The sequence below is a fragment of the Phalaenopsis equestris genome, unplaced genomic scaffold (genome assembly GCF_001263595.1).
Source record: "Phalaenopsis equestris unplaced genomic scaffold, ASM126359v1 Scaffold000224, whole genome shotgun sequence".
Lineage (NCBI taxonomy): Eukaryota > Viridiplantae > Streptophyta > Magnoliopsida > Asparagales > Orchidaceae > Phalaenopsis > Phalaenopsis equestris.
Window position 1 is genome coordinate 4,527,904 of NW_018164666.1, and position 16,318 is coordinate 4,544,221.

Genomic DNA, 16,318 nt, shown 5'->3' on the forward strand with positions numbered 1-16,318 from the left:
ACATACATTTAACTCTTAAAAAAATTTTTATCCAAGCATCCAACATGTATTAATATTTTTTTTAAAATTAAATGAATTTTCTGGCGACTTATATGTACTTGGATTCTGATTTGTTAGTTGCCACATATTGATTGGACAAAGCTTAACATCCTGAGAATAAAAGGTGGGAAAAACTTTAATACACGAATTAATAAAAATACATCATATAAAGTAAAAAAAAAAAAAAAAAAGCAAGATTATAAGTTTACTTTAAAAAATTTTATTTGATCTAGTAAATATTTATTGAATAATTTAATTATAAATTTATATAATTGTTTTCGTCAAATATTTGTTTTTATTTTTTATCATAAATTATTATTATTATTGAATTACTTCTAATAAATGTTGAATAATATGTAATCAGAATTCAATCATTTTTTGATTTCTGATATAACTTCTAAATTACGACAATCTAGTTATATCGGTTTAATGTCCATTTCTTGCCTTTAAATTAAAAGCAAAACGACAAGTAGGGGTGTAAATGAGGCGAACATGAGCGAGCCAGGGCTTAGCTCGTGTTCCACTAGTAAAAAAATACGAATGTTCATATTCGACTCGTTTATATTTTAAATAATAATAAAAAAAAAATTGTTCGTGTTCGGATTGTTTGCTTTGAGAGCCAAACATGAGCTTTGAGAGAACAAATAAACGTTTGACAACCCTAATCATGCAGTTGTAGAATATCAAGAGTTGAGATGAGATTTAATTCTTTTTATCTATATTAAAATAACATTTAAGAATAATTCAATATTTTTATGTTGTATTTTTAATTTATAATTTTACATAATTATAAATCTTTATAGATAATTAAATTATTTAAAAATTACTCATTATATACACACATGCGAGTGTGAAAGAATAAACTTTTATCTATATTTGGCTCGTTTATATATTGAGCGAGAAAAATGACTCGTATTCGACTGATTAATTTAAGGAACGAATCAAACACAAATTTATTAATGAACAAAATAGGACCTGTGAACCGGCCATTTTGGCACCCGTAACCGAAAGTGCCAGGGGTCAGGCGAGCGGGTTAGAGCTGGTTGGCGGGCTTTGCAAGGAGGTGGCCCACCCATCGCACTGTAAATTGCCGGGCAAGGCAGTGGGGTCCGCCTCTCTGCTATAAAATGCTGGCGGGAGGAGGTCGAATGAGTCGACTGCGTAAAGCCTCTTCCGCTCTCTGTTTGCTTTCCCATCGTCTTCGCTTCGTCTTCTTCTCTTCTCCTCCAGCACCAAGGAGAGAGAGGGAGGATTCATTGCTCCCGACAATCTTGATTATAGTGTTTTTCAATTTCACTCTCTCATTTGGGTTTTTGGAGGATTCTCGTTAACATAACGTGGGGGAGGAAGAAGAGGCAACAGGATGGGAGGTGATAAAGGCTTAAGCCTTGAAGGAATCAAGAATGAGACTGTTGATCTGGTAACGAATATTGATTTTTTTTTTCGTTTTTTTGGTTTGGTCGGAGTTGTACTTTTGATTGGATATTTATCTTTATCTTTCGTAAAATTAGTGCTTAAATGTCTCTGTGATGATTTTGTTTGGCTGCCGATCGGACATATAGTAATATTCGAACATGGATTTTATCTTTATTGTTCAAATTATGAATTAAGCTCTGTTTCTATGTTTCTATTTTAAATTCTGTGAGCTGATTTGAATTATTCATCTTTTCTCCGTCTGGGATATTTTGTTCTGTCGCTTTTACAATTCATTGAGGTTACGTTAGGAAAGGATTGGAAAAAAGGATCAGAATTAAAAAGGGGAGCCATTATTTACTAGACGCTTAGAAGAATGTGATGCGTGTTTTGCATTTTCTTCCGAGATTTGCTGACTTGATGCCGAAAATTTAGGGATTAGAAAACTTGCTATTTTTGCTTCCAGTGATTTGGATAGCAAAGGATTTTCCTTGAGTTTTTGCGATACAGTGGTTGTGGCCGGCAGTTCAATTACGTTTTGCTTGTGCTATTGCTATTTTGAGGTTTTCTATTGCTCATAGAAAGCGAGAGAGAGAGAGAGAGAGAGAGACCAATTTCAATTTTACATTCCACTTGTCCCGTACATACCGCATGTCCAGCTAGTGCCTGAATAGCGATTTAACCTGTCTTTTACCTTAGATTGATTTTCCATATGTCGATATTAACAAATTCTTTGGCTTTTGATTTCGAAAGATTGGTCTTTTTCCTCGAAATCTAATTTTTGTTGTAGGAAGAAAAAACCGATGATGATCTCAATTTTCATAACCTGTTATTTGTTCTCAGGAGAAAATTCCCATTGAGGAGGTATTCGAGCAGTTGAAATGTACCAAAGAAGGCCTTTCCTCCGAGGAGGGAGCGAACAGGCTTCAGATCTTCGGTCCCAACAAGCTCGAGGAGAAAAAGGTCAAATTTCAAACTTGAAGCCTGTTTGCTCGTCTTCTTTCATATAATCTCTGTTTTTTTTTTCTCGCTAGAAGGATGAGAATCAGGGATTTTTTTCTTATATATACATATATATATATATAACAGGAGAGCAAACTACTGAAGTTTCTTGGTTTCATGTGGAATCCCCTATCCTGGGTGATGGAGACTGCCGCCATCATAGCCATTGCAGCGAGGGGCAAGGATCCAGATTGGCAGGATTTTATTGGAATTGTCGTCCTTCTAGTGATTAACTCCACCATTTCCTTCATCGAAGAGAACAACGCCGGCAACGCAGCTGCAGCCCTCATGGCCCAGCTTGCTCCCAAAACTAAGGTAATTTCGACTTTTTCCCCCCCTTTAAAAATTCATTTTTTTCTTAAAAATAGAATTTTGAATATTAATTGATGGATTCTTTGGAAAAAAGAATGATAAAGGCTTATTTGAATTTAAATTTTAATTGCTGATAATTATCATGGTTTTAAAAAAAAATGTGTTTTTTTATCCACTTTTGTTTCTATTTAGTTATAATTTTTTAGACAAAATGATGGACTGGAACAAGGCTTATGAAGTTTGTATGGTTTTTAACTTGGTTTATCTTTCAAGGTATTTTTTGTTTTTCCAGTTAGTAATTTCTGCGTGCTTCAATTTCATTAGGTGCTCAGGGATGGTCGATGGACCGAGGAAGATGCTGCCATCCTTGTACCAGGAGACATCATTAGCATCAAGCTGGGAGATATCATCCCTGCTGATGCCCGCCTGCTTGAGGGTGATCCCCTGAAGATCGATCAGTCTGCTCTCACTGGTGAATCTCTTCCCGTCACTAAGAACCCCGGCGATGAAATCTTTTCTGGCTCAACCTGCAAACAGGGAGAGATTGAGGCAGTTGTGATTGCCACTGGTGTTCACACATTCTTTGGCAAGGCTGCCCATCTCGTTGATAGCACCAACCAGGTTGGCCACTTCCAGAAGGTTCTTACCGCTATTGGAAACTTCTGCATCTGCTCCATTGCCACTGGTATGATTGTGGAGATCATTGTCATGTACCCAATTCAGCACCGCAAGTATCGCAGTGGCATCGACAACCTGCTTGTCCTTTTGATCGGTGGAATCCCGATTGCCATGCCCACTGTGCTTTCAGTCACCATGGCTATTGGCTCTCATCGCCTTTCTCAGCAGGGAGCAATTACGAAACGAATGACCGCCATTGAGGAGATGGCTGGAATGGATGTTCTGTGTAGCGATAAAACTGGGACTTTGACACTTAACAAGTTGAGCATTGATAAGAATCTCGTCGAGATTTTTGCCAAAGGAGTTAGCAAGGAGGATGTTATTCTTTATTCTGCAAGGGCTTCTAGGACTGAGAATCAGGACGCAATTGATGCAGCTATGGTGGGGATGCTTGCAGATCCCAAAGAGGTATATCTTGGAGTAACTATTAGTTAGGAACTAGTTCTTTGTTGTGTTTATGATTATTTATTGGTTTTAATGTTTTTACAGGCAAGAGCAGGCATCACAGAGGTCCATTTCCTTCCCTTCAACCCTGTAGACAAGAGGACTGCTTTGACTTACTATGACGCTCATGGGCAGTGGTTCCGTGTGAGCAAAGGTGCCCCTGAGCAGGTAAACCTGTTTCTGTTTTTTGACTCATTTAACATATACACGATAGTGCATGTGAACAGCTGTACATAGAATAACCTTTTGCCTAGAAGGCTCTCGTGGTGTAGTGTCATTTTTTATATTACTATTATTTAAATAAATTTTTGTTAAATATATCTTTTTTTTTAATTTGGCCCTTTTTAAATTACAACATAATATGAGAAAAATATTTGAACAGTAAATTTCAATGACAATAGCAAATATTATTGGACTTTTTTTTGCTTTAATTCATTAGTTTGCATTAGGAATTAAAACTGGTGGCTTATATCTTTAGCCTCACAAAGTTGAGTTTTTCATACTAATGTAATGTGGATTACTTGAAAGTATATCTCGGTAAACTCTTTTCTTTTCTGCTGATGTGAACAGATGTTGACCCTCTGCAATGCAAGGGAAGATGTTAAGAACAAGGTTCACAGCGTAATTGATAAATTTGCAGAGCGTGGCCTTCGATCTCTAGCTGTGGCTATACAGGTTTTCCATGAGAAGTCTCAACTTCTTTTCATGCAAACTTGATGAACGTTTCTCAATGTTTTTTTCTTATCTAAAATTTTTATTTTTTTTTCCCAGGATGTTCCAGAGAGGAGAAAGGAAAGTACTGGAGGCCCGTGGCAGTTTGTCGGCCTACTGCCTCTCTTTGACCCCCCTAGACATGACAGTGCTGAAACCATCCGCAGAGCTCTAAACTTAGGTGTCAATGTTAAAATGATAACCGGTAGACCTTCTTATATAATTTTCTCAATCCGAACGACCGTCCTCTTCTTCTATCAGTTATAACTTAGTTGTGTGTAATTTTCAGGGGATCAACTCGCTATTGCCAAGGAAACCGGACGAAGGCTTGGAATGGGAACTAACATGTACCCCTCTTCTGCTTTGCTGGGGCAGAATAAGGATCCAGCCATTGATGCCCTTCCTGTGGATGAATTGATTGAGAAGGCTGATGGTTTTGCCGGAGTGTTTCCAGAGCACAAATATGAAATTGTGAAGAAGTTGCAAGCTAGAAAACACATTTGTGGAATGACTGGAGATGGTGTCAATGATGCCCCTGCATTGAAGAAGGCTGATATTGGAATTGCTGTTGCTGATGCTACTGATGCTGCTAGAAGTGCCTCTGATATTGTTCTGACTGAGCCCGGGCTGAGTGTTATTATCAGTGCTGTTCTAACAAGCAGGGCAATCTTCCAAAGGATGAAAAACTATACGGTATTTTAATTTGTTCTTACAACCGATGGATTTAATTTAACTATTTCAAGTCATATATATGAACTCATGACTCACTGTTATTTCTGTTTCATTAACCATACAGATTTATGCAGTTTCCATCACCATCCGTATTGTGGTAAGTATATGAAAAGTTAAGAGAGGGTTATATGAGTAATTTTGTCAAATTAGATTCCATCACAATTGACTATACTTCTGTTGAATCTGTGCAGCTTGGTTTTCTACTTATTGCTCTTATTTGGAAATTCGACTTTTCACCTTTCATGGTTCTGATTATTGCCATCCTAAATGATGGTATGCCTGAACTCATTTAATATTTGATGGTTAAATCATTTAATCTATGCTAAACATTCAGGTAATTATTAATGTTGGACATGTAACAAATGTGATGAATTTTTAGGTACAATTATGACAATTTCAAAAGATAGAGTGAAACCATCTCCCCTGCCAGACAATTGGAAGCTCAAAGAAATCTTTGCAACCGGAGTTGTTCTTGGTAGTTATCTGGCTTTGATGACTGTCATCTTCTTTTGGGCAATGAAGCAAACAGACTTCTTCTCGGTTAGCTTTATCTCTTGTTGTTGAGTTATTGTTAGATGAAATCAAAAGTTTGAGAATCTCATATAATTTTATTGTGGCAATGTAGGATAAATTTGGTGTTCGATCACTGAGGAATAGCCCTGATGAGATGATGGCTGCACTCTATCTCCAAGTCAGCATTGTGAGCCAGGCACTCATATTCGTCACTCGCTCTCGAAGCTGGTGCTTTCTTGAGCGCCCTGGGCTTCTGCTTCTCAGCGCATTCATCATTGCTCAACTTGTAAGCCCCTATGTTCCTCATGTCTCAATCATTTTTTTTATCGATAGATTTCTTGCTTATTTGGATATAGATGCTGACAAACACACCTCTGATAAGATAATGTTGCTTGATTTTAATGAAATGACAAATGAGCTCTAGATTTAATAATTCTATTATTGAAATTAGGGATTTAATATCATATGCTAAATTTCACATAATTGACACAAAAACATCCTTCAATTCCCTTGTTGGTGGATCTTAACTTCATGAACATAAAATAGTGTCATCCTCCCTACATCAATGTATTAAATATTGACTTGATGTCATCGAGTGTTGCATCAAAGGTGATTAGCAGCTATTTTCTACTTGAAAATAATGGGAAGACTAAAAGTTTTTCATCCATTATCAGGTTGCCACTTTCATAGCAGTCTACGCAAACTGGGGATTTGCCAAAATCAAAGGTTGTGGTTGGGGTTGGGCTGGTGTCATATGGCTCTACAACTTAATATTCTTTTTCCCTCTAGATTTGTTCAAGTTTGCTGTCCGCTACATCCTCAGCGGAAAGGCATGGGACAACCTTCTTGAGAATAGGGTAATCCCCCATCGCTTTAAACCTTCTTCACAATTTCAAATCTAACATTCCAATTATCAATCTGATTGATTCGATTACTTTGGATTTCTGTAGACTGCCTTCACAACAAAGAAGGATTATGGAAGAGAGGAGAGGGAGGCTCAATGGGCCATGGCGCAGAGAACTCTCCATGGCCTGCAAACCGCTGAGACTACATCAGTCTTCAATGACAAGAGCAGCTATCGTGAACTCTCCGAGATAGCCGAGCAAGCCAAACGCCGCGCAGAGGTTGCAAGGTACATATATATATTTCTGCTTGCACCTATTGTTTTCTTTGCCGAATTTAAAACCTCTTGAGAATTTTTTTCACATCATTTCAATTGAATCTTTTGATGATGAATGGTTTGCAGGCTGCGTGAGCTACACACATTGAAAGGCCATGTTGAGTCTGTAGTGAAGCTGAAGGGTCTCGACATTGAAAACATCAATCAACATTACACCGTGTGATCTATGTTTGAGGAATAATTTTGGACCTGGAAAGATTGAAGGGAGTACCCCCTCTTTACAAGTAACCCCAGAAACACCTGGTTTTTATGCCGCACGCCTAACCAGTGAATGCTTTAGCTTTGATTGGAGCAGCCTAGTTTTCCGTCCTCCCCCTAAATGTCTCTTTGAACTTGGTTTTTTTTTTGTTTTTTTTTTTTGTTTTTTTGGTTATTAATAGAAGGTAAGAAGGCCAGTTTATATACTCCCTTCTAATCGAGTGTCAACAGTTTGAACAGATGTTAAAGTTTGGCGTAATGCAAATATCAGTTTTCTCATTGTAGTTTGGCATAATGCAAAAATTAGTTTTCTTATTGTTATTCCTTTCACTTTATAGTTCGTTACTTGGTTTTATATATTTCTATATATAATAATTTATTAATTCCAGTCTAATTTAATCAAGTTTTACACTAGTTGTAGTGGTTGCTTGTTAATAAAAATTAAAAAGAAAAAAGTTTCGGCCAAAATGTTTAGTTTATTTTAGTACAAGTTTGTTGTTATTATGGAGAAAATATTGAGATACTATTAAGTTTAATGTCACATTACTTGTCTTAAATTACAAGACACCTTTTCTTTTGCATAAGATAACGATTATGATAGTTTGATAGTCAAAAGCATCATTCTTATAGCTTAATCCTGACAATTTGGGTTTGTATTTGCAAATCATCATTTTTTTTTGAAGTACTGTATGAAATTTTGAATTCCTTTTCATAATTATTTTTAATAATTTTAATCTATATTAATAATTTTAGTCTTAATCTTTTATTATTAAATTATTTACCCAATAGTCTAGATGACCTAAAGCTTATTTCACTTGAATGTTAACGTAACATTGGCACAAAAAATAAGTCTTCTTTAATCTTGAAATTATTTGTAAATCTTAAACAAAATAGTGATTGTGCTATAATATCACAACCCTTCATAGGGACAAAATCAACTTTTAACATAAGAGTTTTTCTAAGGTAAGATGGCTTTTTGGAGCTATATTTTCAAGGGGTAGGGTAATTTCTATATACCCGATGAAGTGAGGTAGTACTTATATATTTGATAGAGTTGGGTAGTCTCCATATAACTAATGGAGCTGAGTAATCTTCATGTAATAAATGCAGTTTAATAATCTCAATACACTTAATAGAGTTAGTAGATTCTATATATCTAAAAGATTTGTGTAATTTGTGTATACCCAATGGAGTAGACATTGTTACACATACTTCATAGACCTTAATTTATAAAGAATTTTGATAATCATTTGGGATTTGGGGCCTACACAATTAACATAAACCTTTTATTAAGGAGGTGAAGCTAAATTCATAAGGGATTTATCTATGATCATAATAAAAAAACCTACAATAGATTGATCCTACTTTGTAGTGGTTAAAGTCTTAGCTATTAAGATTATTAGCTTAAGAGTGTTGAGTTCCTTAATATTTAATTTGGATTGTGGAAGATAAAACTTTTATGAGAGCGAATTTGTAATATTGGAGGTAGTAAGAGACTATATGTATTTTTCATTTAAGGGTTGAAGTTCTTACCATTGAAGGTCACTATTAGATTAGTTTCTAGAGGAAGTATGAATGAATTGTTTGTTGGTAGCCTTTAAAATATCTAGTATTATTTAGAGTATGAAACTTGAGTTGTAAATATTGTCTCTTTCAAGCTAGAATCATTGAAAATAATTGAAATGGTTTAGATGATTCTATACATCGATGGTTATTCTAGAGTGGCAAAGGTGATTAGTTACAAATAAATCTTTGAAAAAGTCTTAGTTTCAACTACTATTGATATATTGCTTTTCTACTGTGAGTTCACAAGCCCTAGAAAAATCCTACTTATAAAAAATCAAGATAAATAAAAAATAAGCATCCTCTAAACCTACTCTTTTAGTTGACTTAAATTTTGAGTTGTGTCAATGTACAACAGAAGTCATAATATTTGAGCCACTTCATGTATTTTATTATTTTGTGCAATTCCTTAGAAATTAAAATGAGTTTTGTGTACTCTTTATTATGTTAATACTCTTTTTTAATTAATAAAGATGTACTTGATATTTTTATTTTATGTTCCTTTGACACTAAGCATGTTAAAGCAATCTTTCTCATTTATTCTCTTTCTTCCATATATTGTGAGAGTTATTGGCAAAAATGGAAAACATTCTTAAAATGTGTTAGTTTGCAAGCAATAAGTTAATGAATAACTAGTTATTATTTCAAAAATTTCTAGAAATAACTAAAAGTCCCCAAATTAAGTGTGGGATATGCTCTCACTTATGGCCTTAAAATGTTGCATGCCAACATGGGCATTGTGTGAATTGATTTTCTCAAGAGATGTCATCTTTCATTGGGTTTATCTCATACAAAGTTAAGAAATAGTAAGCTTACCATTAAAATTTATTCATTAGGAAGATATCATGATGCCTAAGTTTGTATATAAACATAGAGGTAAAATGATGAAACTTTCTATGAAGAAAAATAATTTGGGGAGAAGTCATGCTCATGCTTTCCTTTTTAGGGAGATTCTTATGATGCTTGAGAAAGGGTATTTTGGAACATTAGTTATGTTGAATGATCAAATCACCTCAATTTTGTTGGGATGGTGATCTTATATTACCACACCATAAAATAGGATCACACTGTTTTGAAAAAATCAAACAAAATATTCAAACAAAAGCTTAACAAAAAACTATCCACAAAAATATACCAGAATTTAACATTGAAAAACCTGAGAAGGAAAAAAATTATGGAGTCACAACACCAAGAAAATTTAATTGTGAAATTCAGAAATGTATAAATTACTCACTCGGATCTTCTCTCTATAATCAATGGAAGCTATTGAACTTTGCTCCAAACTTTTTCTCTTGATGTCACGAGACAAAAACACCTTGAAATCCTCTTCTTTGACATGAATTAGAATAACAAGAAACCTTATCGAAAGAATCACACACGAAAGTTCATTGCTTCTTAGCTAGAACTTTAACTAAAACAAAAAAAGTAATGTGCACCAGGCTTTCCCGCGCCACTCCTTGGTGTGAGATTTTTGTGCCCTCTATAATCGGACGTGTATGCATTAAATAGACGACACTCGTTAGTTGGTGTGGATGTGTTGAAGAACCCAGCTCGGGTGCTTTACCCAGGCACAAGTGCACCACTCTAGAAATACTTATGTTGCTTGCTCAACTTCCTTGTGGCTATGAGTGCTCTTCCAAGATTCACACCTCAACAATCACCCACTTGAAGACTGAAAGCACCCAACACCAGTCCACAAGAGATGCGCCTCCATCTGTACCATCTTTATAGCCCCATATTGGGTGTGGCTCACCCCCAGTCTCAAACTTAATTAACTCTAACTGAAGCCAAGCATAGCTCTAGCTTCTTGGTTTTCACTACCTTCTTCAATATGTTCATACACTTCCGAGGCATGTTTATTTTCTCCTAGAATAAATATCAATTTTCAAGGAGATAACATATAAAGTGATACATCAGTTGAATGTGTTTTGCTCTGGCATGAACAACAATGTTCTTAGCAAGTTTAATTGCACTAATGTTGTCATTATGAAGCTTTCTAATTCTCTGCCCATTGCACAATTATGTCATAATGCCCTATAATCAAATCACCTTCTTACTAGCCTAAATTATCCCTCTATTATTGAAAGCAATAATCTTCTACAACTTGAAAACCTAACTCACCCATATGTTCCCCAAAGTGAAGATATAACATGTTGTACTCCTTCGACCACCCAAGTCTCCTGTTAGATATGAATCTACAAACTTCTGTAGATTTTTCTCTGCACTTTTATAGTAAAGTTTCATGTTGTCTTTTTCCCTCAAATGCCTGAGAATCTACTCCATTGCCTCCCAATGGTGTCTGCCTAGATTGCCCATATACCTACTACTTACTCCACTCAAAATATAATATTTGGTCTCGTACAAGTCATAACATACATCAGACTTCTAATTGTTGAAACATACAAAGTTATCCCCATTTTTGCTTGCTCTTCTTCAGACTTAGGTGATAACTCATAGATAGCTTGAGGTCTCTACCTCAAACTGGCTCAACCTGCACTTCTATCTCCACAGATTCTCATCCCAATAATTTTCTAATTGGACTTAAATCCTTCATCTCAAGTTCACTTGATAATTGCTCCTTTAATCCATTGATTTTCTTCATAATTCCCCTTAAAATTAACATTTCATACACACATAAAAGGAAGAAGATATGATAATTATTGAAGCATTTTATGAAGTAATAGCGGTACTTTATGTACCCACTGTCTGAGATGAACTTATTAAACCTCATATACCATTGTCTCAGGGTCTGCTTCAAGACAAATAGGCTCTTCCTCGACATATCAACCAAACATTCTTTCTCTGTAACCCTATGCTTACACTGTGTATAATTATTCTTCCATATCTCCATGTAAGAAAGCTATTTTTATATCCAGTTGCTCTAGTTATAGATCTTCCTATGCTACTAGAATCAAAACAACTTTGACATTTTTCATCTTTACCAATAGAGAAAAAAATTTGTATGTAATTCACTCATTTCTTTTGATGGAACCCCTTTACGACAATCCTTTCTTTGTAGTGTCTGGTACCTTCTTACACATCTTAGATTTTGTAAAAACACTTATTGCTTAATGCACTTTTATCATCTGATAATACTATCAAATCTCAAGTCTGATTTGATTCCAAAGATTGCATTTCTTCATCCATAGCAAGCTCACTCTCCATTGAATCTTTAACTTGAATGGCCTTATTAAAGCACTCTAGTTCATCACTATCAGTTAACAATAAAAAATGTAATGAAAGAGAATACATGTGTATCAATCGTATCACTCTCTTGGATTTCCCGACTTCAGTAGCAAGTGACTGAGGAACTTCCTGTGTTTGATCTAGTTAAACACTTCTTGTTTCTCCACACTCCTGGTCACCAATGTCTTCTATCTCAACGTACTTGTAATCTTTAGAAGTAACTGATTGGTTATCATAAGTTTTGGCCTTGTCATTGTATATCTTCATTTCATTTAATGTACCATCCATGCTCTTGATGAATTTCTGATTATGATAGTCCTAAAACTTATACTCAAACTCATTTGAGTCATATCCAATGACGATGCACTTGATAGCTTTCAAACTAAGCTTACTCTTGGAACCCACATCAATTTACATACGTAGAACACCCAGATAATTTTAAATGAGATAGATTTACCTTCTTGTCACTCAAGGCTTCTTGAATTAAGTTTTCCTCTAAAGGTACTGATGGACTACTATTAATCAAATAAGTAATAGTATTCGTATCTTCAACCCAAAATTATTTTGTCAGGCAAGCATGCAGCCTCAAGCTCTTGGCATGCTATGTGATTGTTCTATGCATGTCCTCATCCATACCACTCTGATGCGGTGTCATTGGGATTGTGGGCTCATGCCTGCTACCTTTTATATCGCAAAAATTTCTAAACTTCTAATCATGATAATTACCCTCATTATCTAATATGACACACTTTAACTTCAAACATGTCTCTTTTTTACCATAACCTTCCACTTCTTAAATACTTTGAATCTATCATATTTTTGTTTTGAAAAGTCAACACATACATTTCTGGTGTGATCATCAATAAATGTGAAAGTAGTGGGAGCCTATAATGGACTGAACTGGAGTAAGACCCCATACATCAGTATGTACTAACTTCTGTGTCTTTGACTTTACCACTGACCCACTTTTACAATATCACCAATGTTCAACTTTGTATTCTCAAAAGAGTTACTTACTATTGTGACCAAACCATACTAGCTATTCGATAATGAAGACAATATAAACAGTGCCTTGACCTCATTATCAAACCCAATCCCTAAAAAACACGATTGGTTCAATACAGTTTTGAAATTGTTCAGAAGTTTTATCACTGAAGTACATCCACCATCTTTATATTGAATAACCTCTTCATCAGAAAAATTTTATTTAAAGCAGAAGATTTTTCGTACATTTTTTAATGCCTCCATGAGATTCACTATTTTTTGTTCATTTACAATATTTAATGGAACGAACAAGAAAAGTTAAAAACAAATCAAGCACAGGGTTGTTTGATCTAACACCTCTCATTCCTCCATATTCATAGACTTAAGCTTCTTGGTGATTCCTTGCAGTAAAAAGCATATTTTTTTCTAATACAACAAATACTTCAATCTAAATCTTCAGAACGTTAAAATTTATCCTATTAAATGTCACCACTTTTTTCCTTGCTTCGTCGACATAGCTTTCACTTGAATCAAAGACTCTGATTTGATACCACTTTGTTGGGATGGTTATATTATACTTATACTAAGGCTTTAATCTAATTAGAAATCAAAATCACACTGCGGAATAAGATTGCACTAATTCAAGAAAACCAAAAAAAATATTTGAACAGAAACACAACAAAAAATAATTTAGAAAACACACTAGGATTTAACATGGAAAAATCCTAGGATAAGAAAAATCATGGAGCCACAACACTAAAAAATTTCCACAATAGAACTCATAAAATTTAAAATATACTCACTCCGATCTCCTCTCTAAAATTGATAGAACATACACGAATTTAATCCAAACCCTTCCGCTCGATCCCACAAGAGAAAAACTCACTAAAATGCTCTTCTTTGATACTTCTCTTATTCATAAGAACCCTTGTTGAAAGAACCACACCTGAGATTTCACTGCTTTGTGCTAGAATAAAGACTTTTAAATTGAATTGAAGAGCAAACTGCATCTGATGCGCCCACCTCATTCCTTGATTCGGGAATGTCACACCCTCTATAATCGAGAGCATATGCATTCAATAGACGGTGTGAAAATGTTGCACCCTCTATAACCGAGCGCATAGGAGCCCAATAAACAACGCGGGAATGTCGTGCCCTCTAACTACATGACGGAGCATGTCATCTAGACACAACTATGTCGCCCCTGAAACACCTCTGCTACTTACCCAACTTCCTTATGACTACGGTTGAACTTTTAGTCTTCACACCTCAACAATTATTCAAATCAAAGTGAACCAAAATGGCCGTCAAGCCAGGATATTTTAGCATTCACACCTCAAGATAATTTGATTCGTGATATGAAAGCCAACAAGCCCAATATTCCCTTTCTAACTTACTTTGTTTGTTTCACCATAGTAAAAAAATTGATATTTTTGTATCAAATGATAGTACTTAATTTGGAGACAAGTTCTTCTTATGCCCACATTATCCTTACTTCAACGCAATCCAATTTCACTTTAAAAATATTTTTTTTATTGATGCAAGTCTGACATATTTTTATTATATGATAATATGTTTAAGAAATTATTACTATAATAAATTGAAACAAGATAGTATCTCTTTTCTTTTATGGGCTCTATCAAAAATTAGACGGCCTTTCGTTCCCTATCACTCCTTGATAAGAAAGAAATCAGCGGGTTTGGTTTTCAAATCACATGGATTTATATGTCAATATATTATTAAAGTTATAGAATGTAAGAAAATATATAAAAGAGAATGGCCCACATATTGCGCCACCCACGACTGAAGGACCCACCACCTTTGATGGTGTCGGTTCGTCGCACTTTTCCCTGATTGAAAGTCTTCTCAAAAAAAAAAAAAAAAAAAATTCAAAACATTTTAAATTTATATATTCATAAAATAAAATACAAATTATTAAAATCATTTTAAATGTTCAAATAATAATTTTACAAATACCAATACTTTTAATTTTATTTAATTAGCATAATGATAATATATCGATTCAATAAAGTGAAGAAAGAAAAATAAATAAATCTTTGCATCATGCCATAAAAGCATACTTTTTTAAATTTCTAATAGTATTTTAATAGCATAATGATAATATATTGATTCAATATATAATCTTCTAATTAATTACACTTAATACGAAAAAGATAATTCTAACAAATTTCTCAGTTATTATCTTAGGCTTAATGGGAATCCACGTTACATGGTCCTCACTTTCTATCTTTCTCCCAATAAAAAAGCCACTTAAATTTAATAATGGATAGCATATCATAAAATACATTCAATGATGATAAAGTAACCACAAAGTGATCGACACAACCACGATTCTTGCCGTTTAAAGTGACTGATTGATGCGATAAATAACTATTACAATATAAAAGGCACGTTCGAGTGGAAAAAATATTCAATTCAGACGTGTGAACGTTCGGGCGATCAATCACCAACAGTCATGTCGCCCGCCGCGGATGTGTATGACAACTTAGTTGTCGGTGATTGTCCGTCCTGACGTGCAGCTTCTGGACAAAATATTTTCTCATGAGAGCGGGACAGCGAATCTCTAGCCTATTCAATTCTAATGTAAAGTTGACTTCAGAGTTACTTAATCTAATTTAAACTTAAATCTCAGCTTAATTAATTTATTAATTATAAGCTTGATCCAATTTTACAAATCTTAATCACCTCATGAATTAGATCATTTATCATAACAGAGAAAATGATTTTATTTCAATTATTTAGTAAATGAAGATTTAAAAAAAAATATTAGAAGAGAAATAAAAAATTAAAATAATATAATGCGTAATATTATTTAATATCTTTTATTTAAGTTCTTGAACTTGCTTATAATTAATATTATTTAATACAATTCTTATATTTACGTATCTAACACCGAAAATTTAATATTTACATGCATATCAGTCGAATCTTTGAGATTACATCAAAAGTACTACTATCACTAAAAATTTAAAAATGAAATATATATTTTCATATATATATATATATATATATATATATGTTGTTATCACAAAAATGCCATAAATATAAATATCAAACTTTAAGTAATTAATAAGTTTCGGGTGATCATTATGCAATTGCCCCACGTGGCACCCTGTCATGGGACACCTGATGCTTCCTGATGCAATAATTTTTCATCAAATAGATTTTTTTATTTTTCATTCTTCGAAATGACCAACAGTCAGATAATTCAAAAGAATAGTTAAATATCACTTTCGAGGATTAACCTATTACAAAAAAAAACAAAAGGGAAGAGAATTGCTTGAAAGAAGAATTCTACACACCCATATCCCAAATTAAAGGACAAGTATTCAAGGCAGTAGT

The 16,318-nt window shown here is 34.2% G+C and overlaps 1 protein-coding gene across 1 annotated transcript; it reads left to right on the forward strand.

Annotated features, from left to right (window-relative positions):
• Positions 1 to 1,205: 1,205 nt before the first annotated feature.
• Positions 1,206 to 7,499, forward strand: LOC110023396 (plasma membrane ATPase-like). The gene is made up of 15 exons (XM_020722801.1): positions 1,206 to 1,459; positions 2,296 to 2,415; positions 2,542 to 2,769; positions 3,091 to 3,852; positions 3,934 to 4,056; positions 4,459 to 4,563; positions 4,660 to 4,804; positions 4,889 to 5,292; positions 5,396 to 5,428; positions 5,523 to 5,604; positions 5,711 to 5,871; positions 5,957 to 6,130; positions 6,519 to 6,701; positions 6,795 to 6,976; positions 7,091 to 7,499. The coding sequence occupies exons 1-15, from the start codon at positions 1,403 to 1,405 to the stop codon at positions 7,185 to 7,187; spliced, it is 2,856 nt and encodes a 951-aa protein (XP_020578460.1). The 5' UTR covers positions 1,206 to 1,402; the 3' UTR covers positions 7,188 to 7,499.
• The last annotated feature ends 8,819 nt before the right edge of the window (positions 7,500 to 16,318 follow it).

What these genes read in the sequence shown, in the direction of transcription:
- LOC110023396 (XM_020722801.1), top strand. Translation starts at nt 1,403, where the DNA reads ATGGGAGGTGATAAAGGCTTAAGCCTTGAAGGAATCAAGAATGAGACT. An exon ending in AGAATGAGACTGTTGATCTG is followed by an intron (nt 1,460 to 2,295) that starts GTAACGAATATT and finishes ATTTGTTCTCAG; the next exon opens with GAGAAAATTCCCATTGAGGA. An exon ending in CGCCGCGCAGAGGTTGCAAG is followed by an intron (nt 6,977 to 7,090) that starts GTACATATATAT and finishes AATGGTTTGCAG; the next exon opens with GCTGCGTGAGCTACACACAT.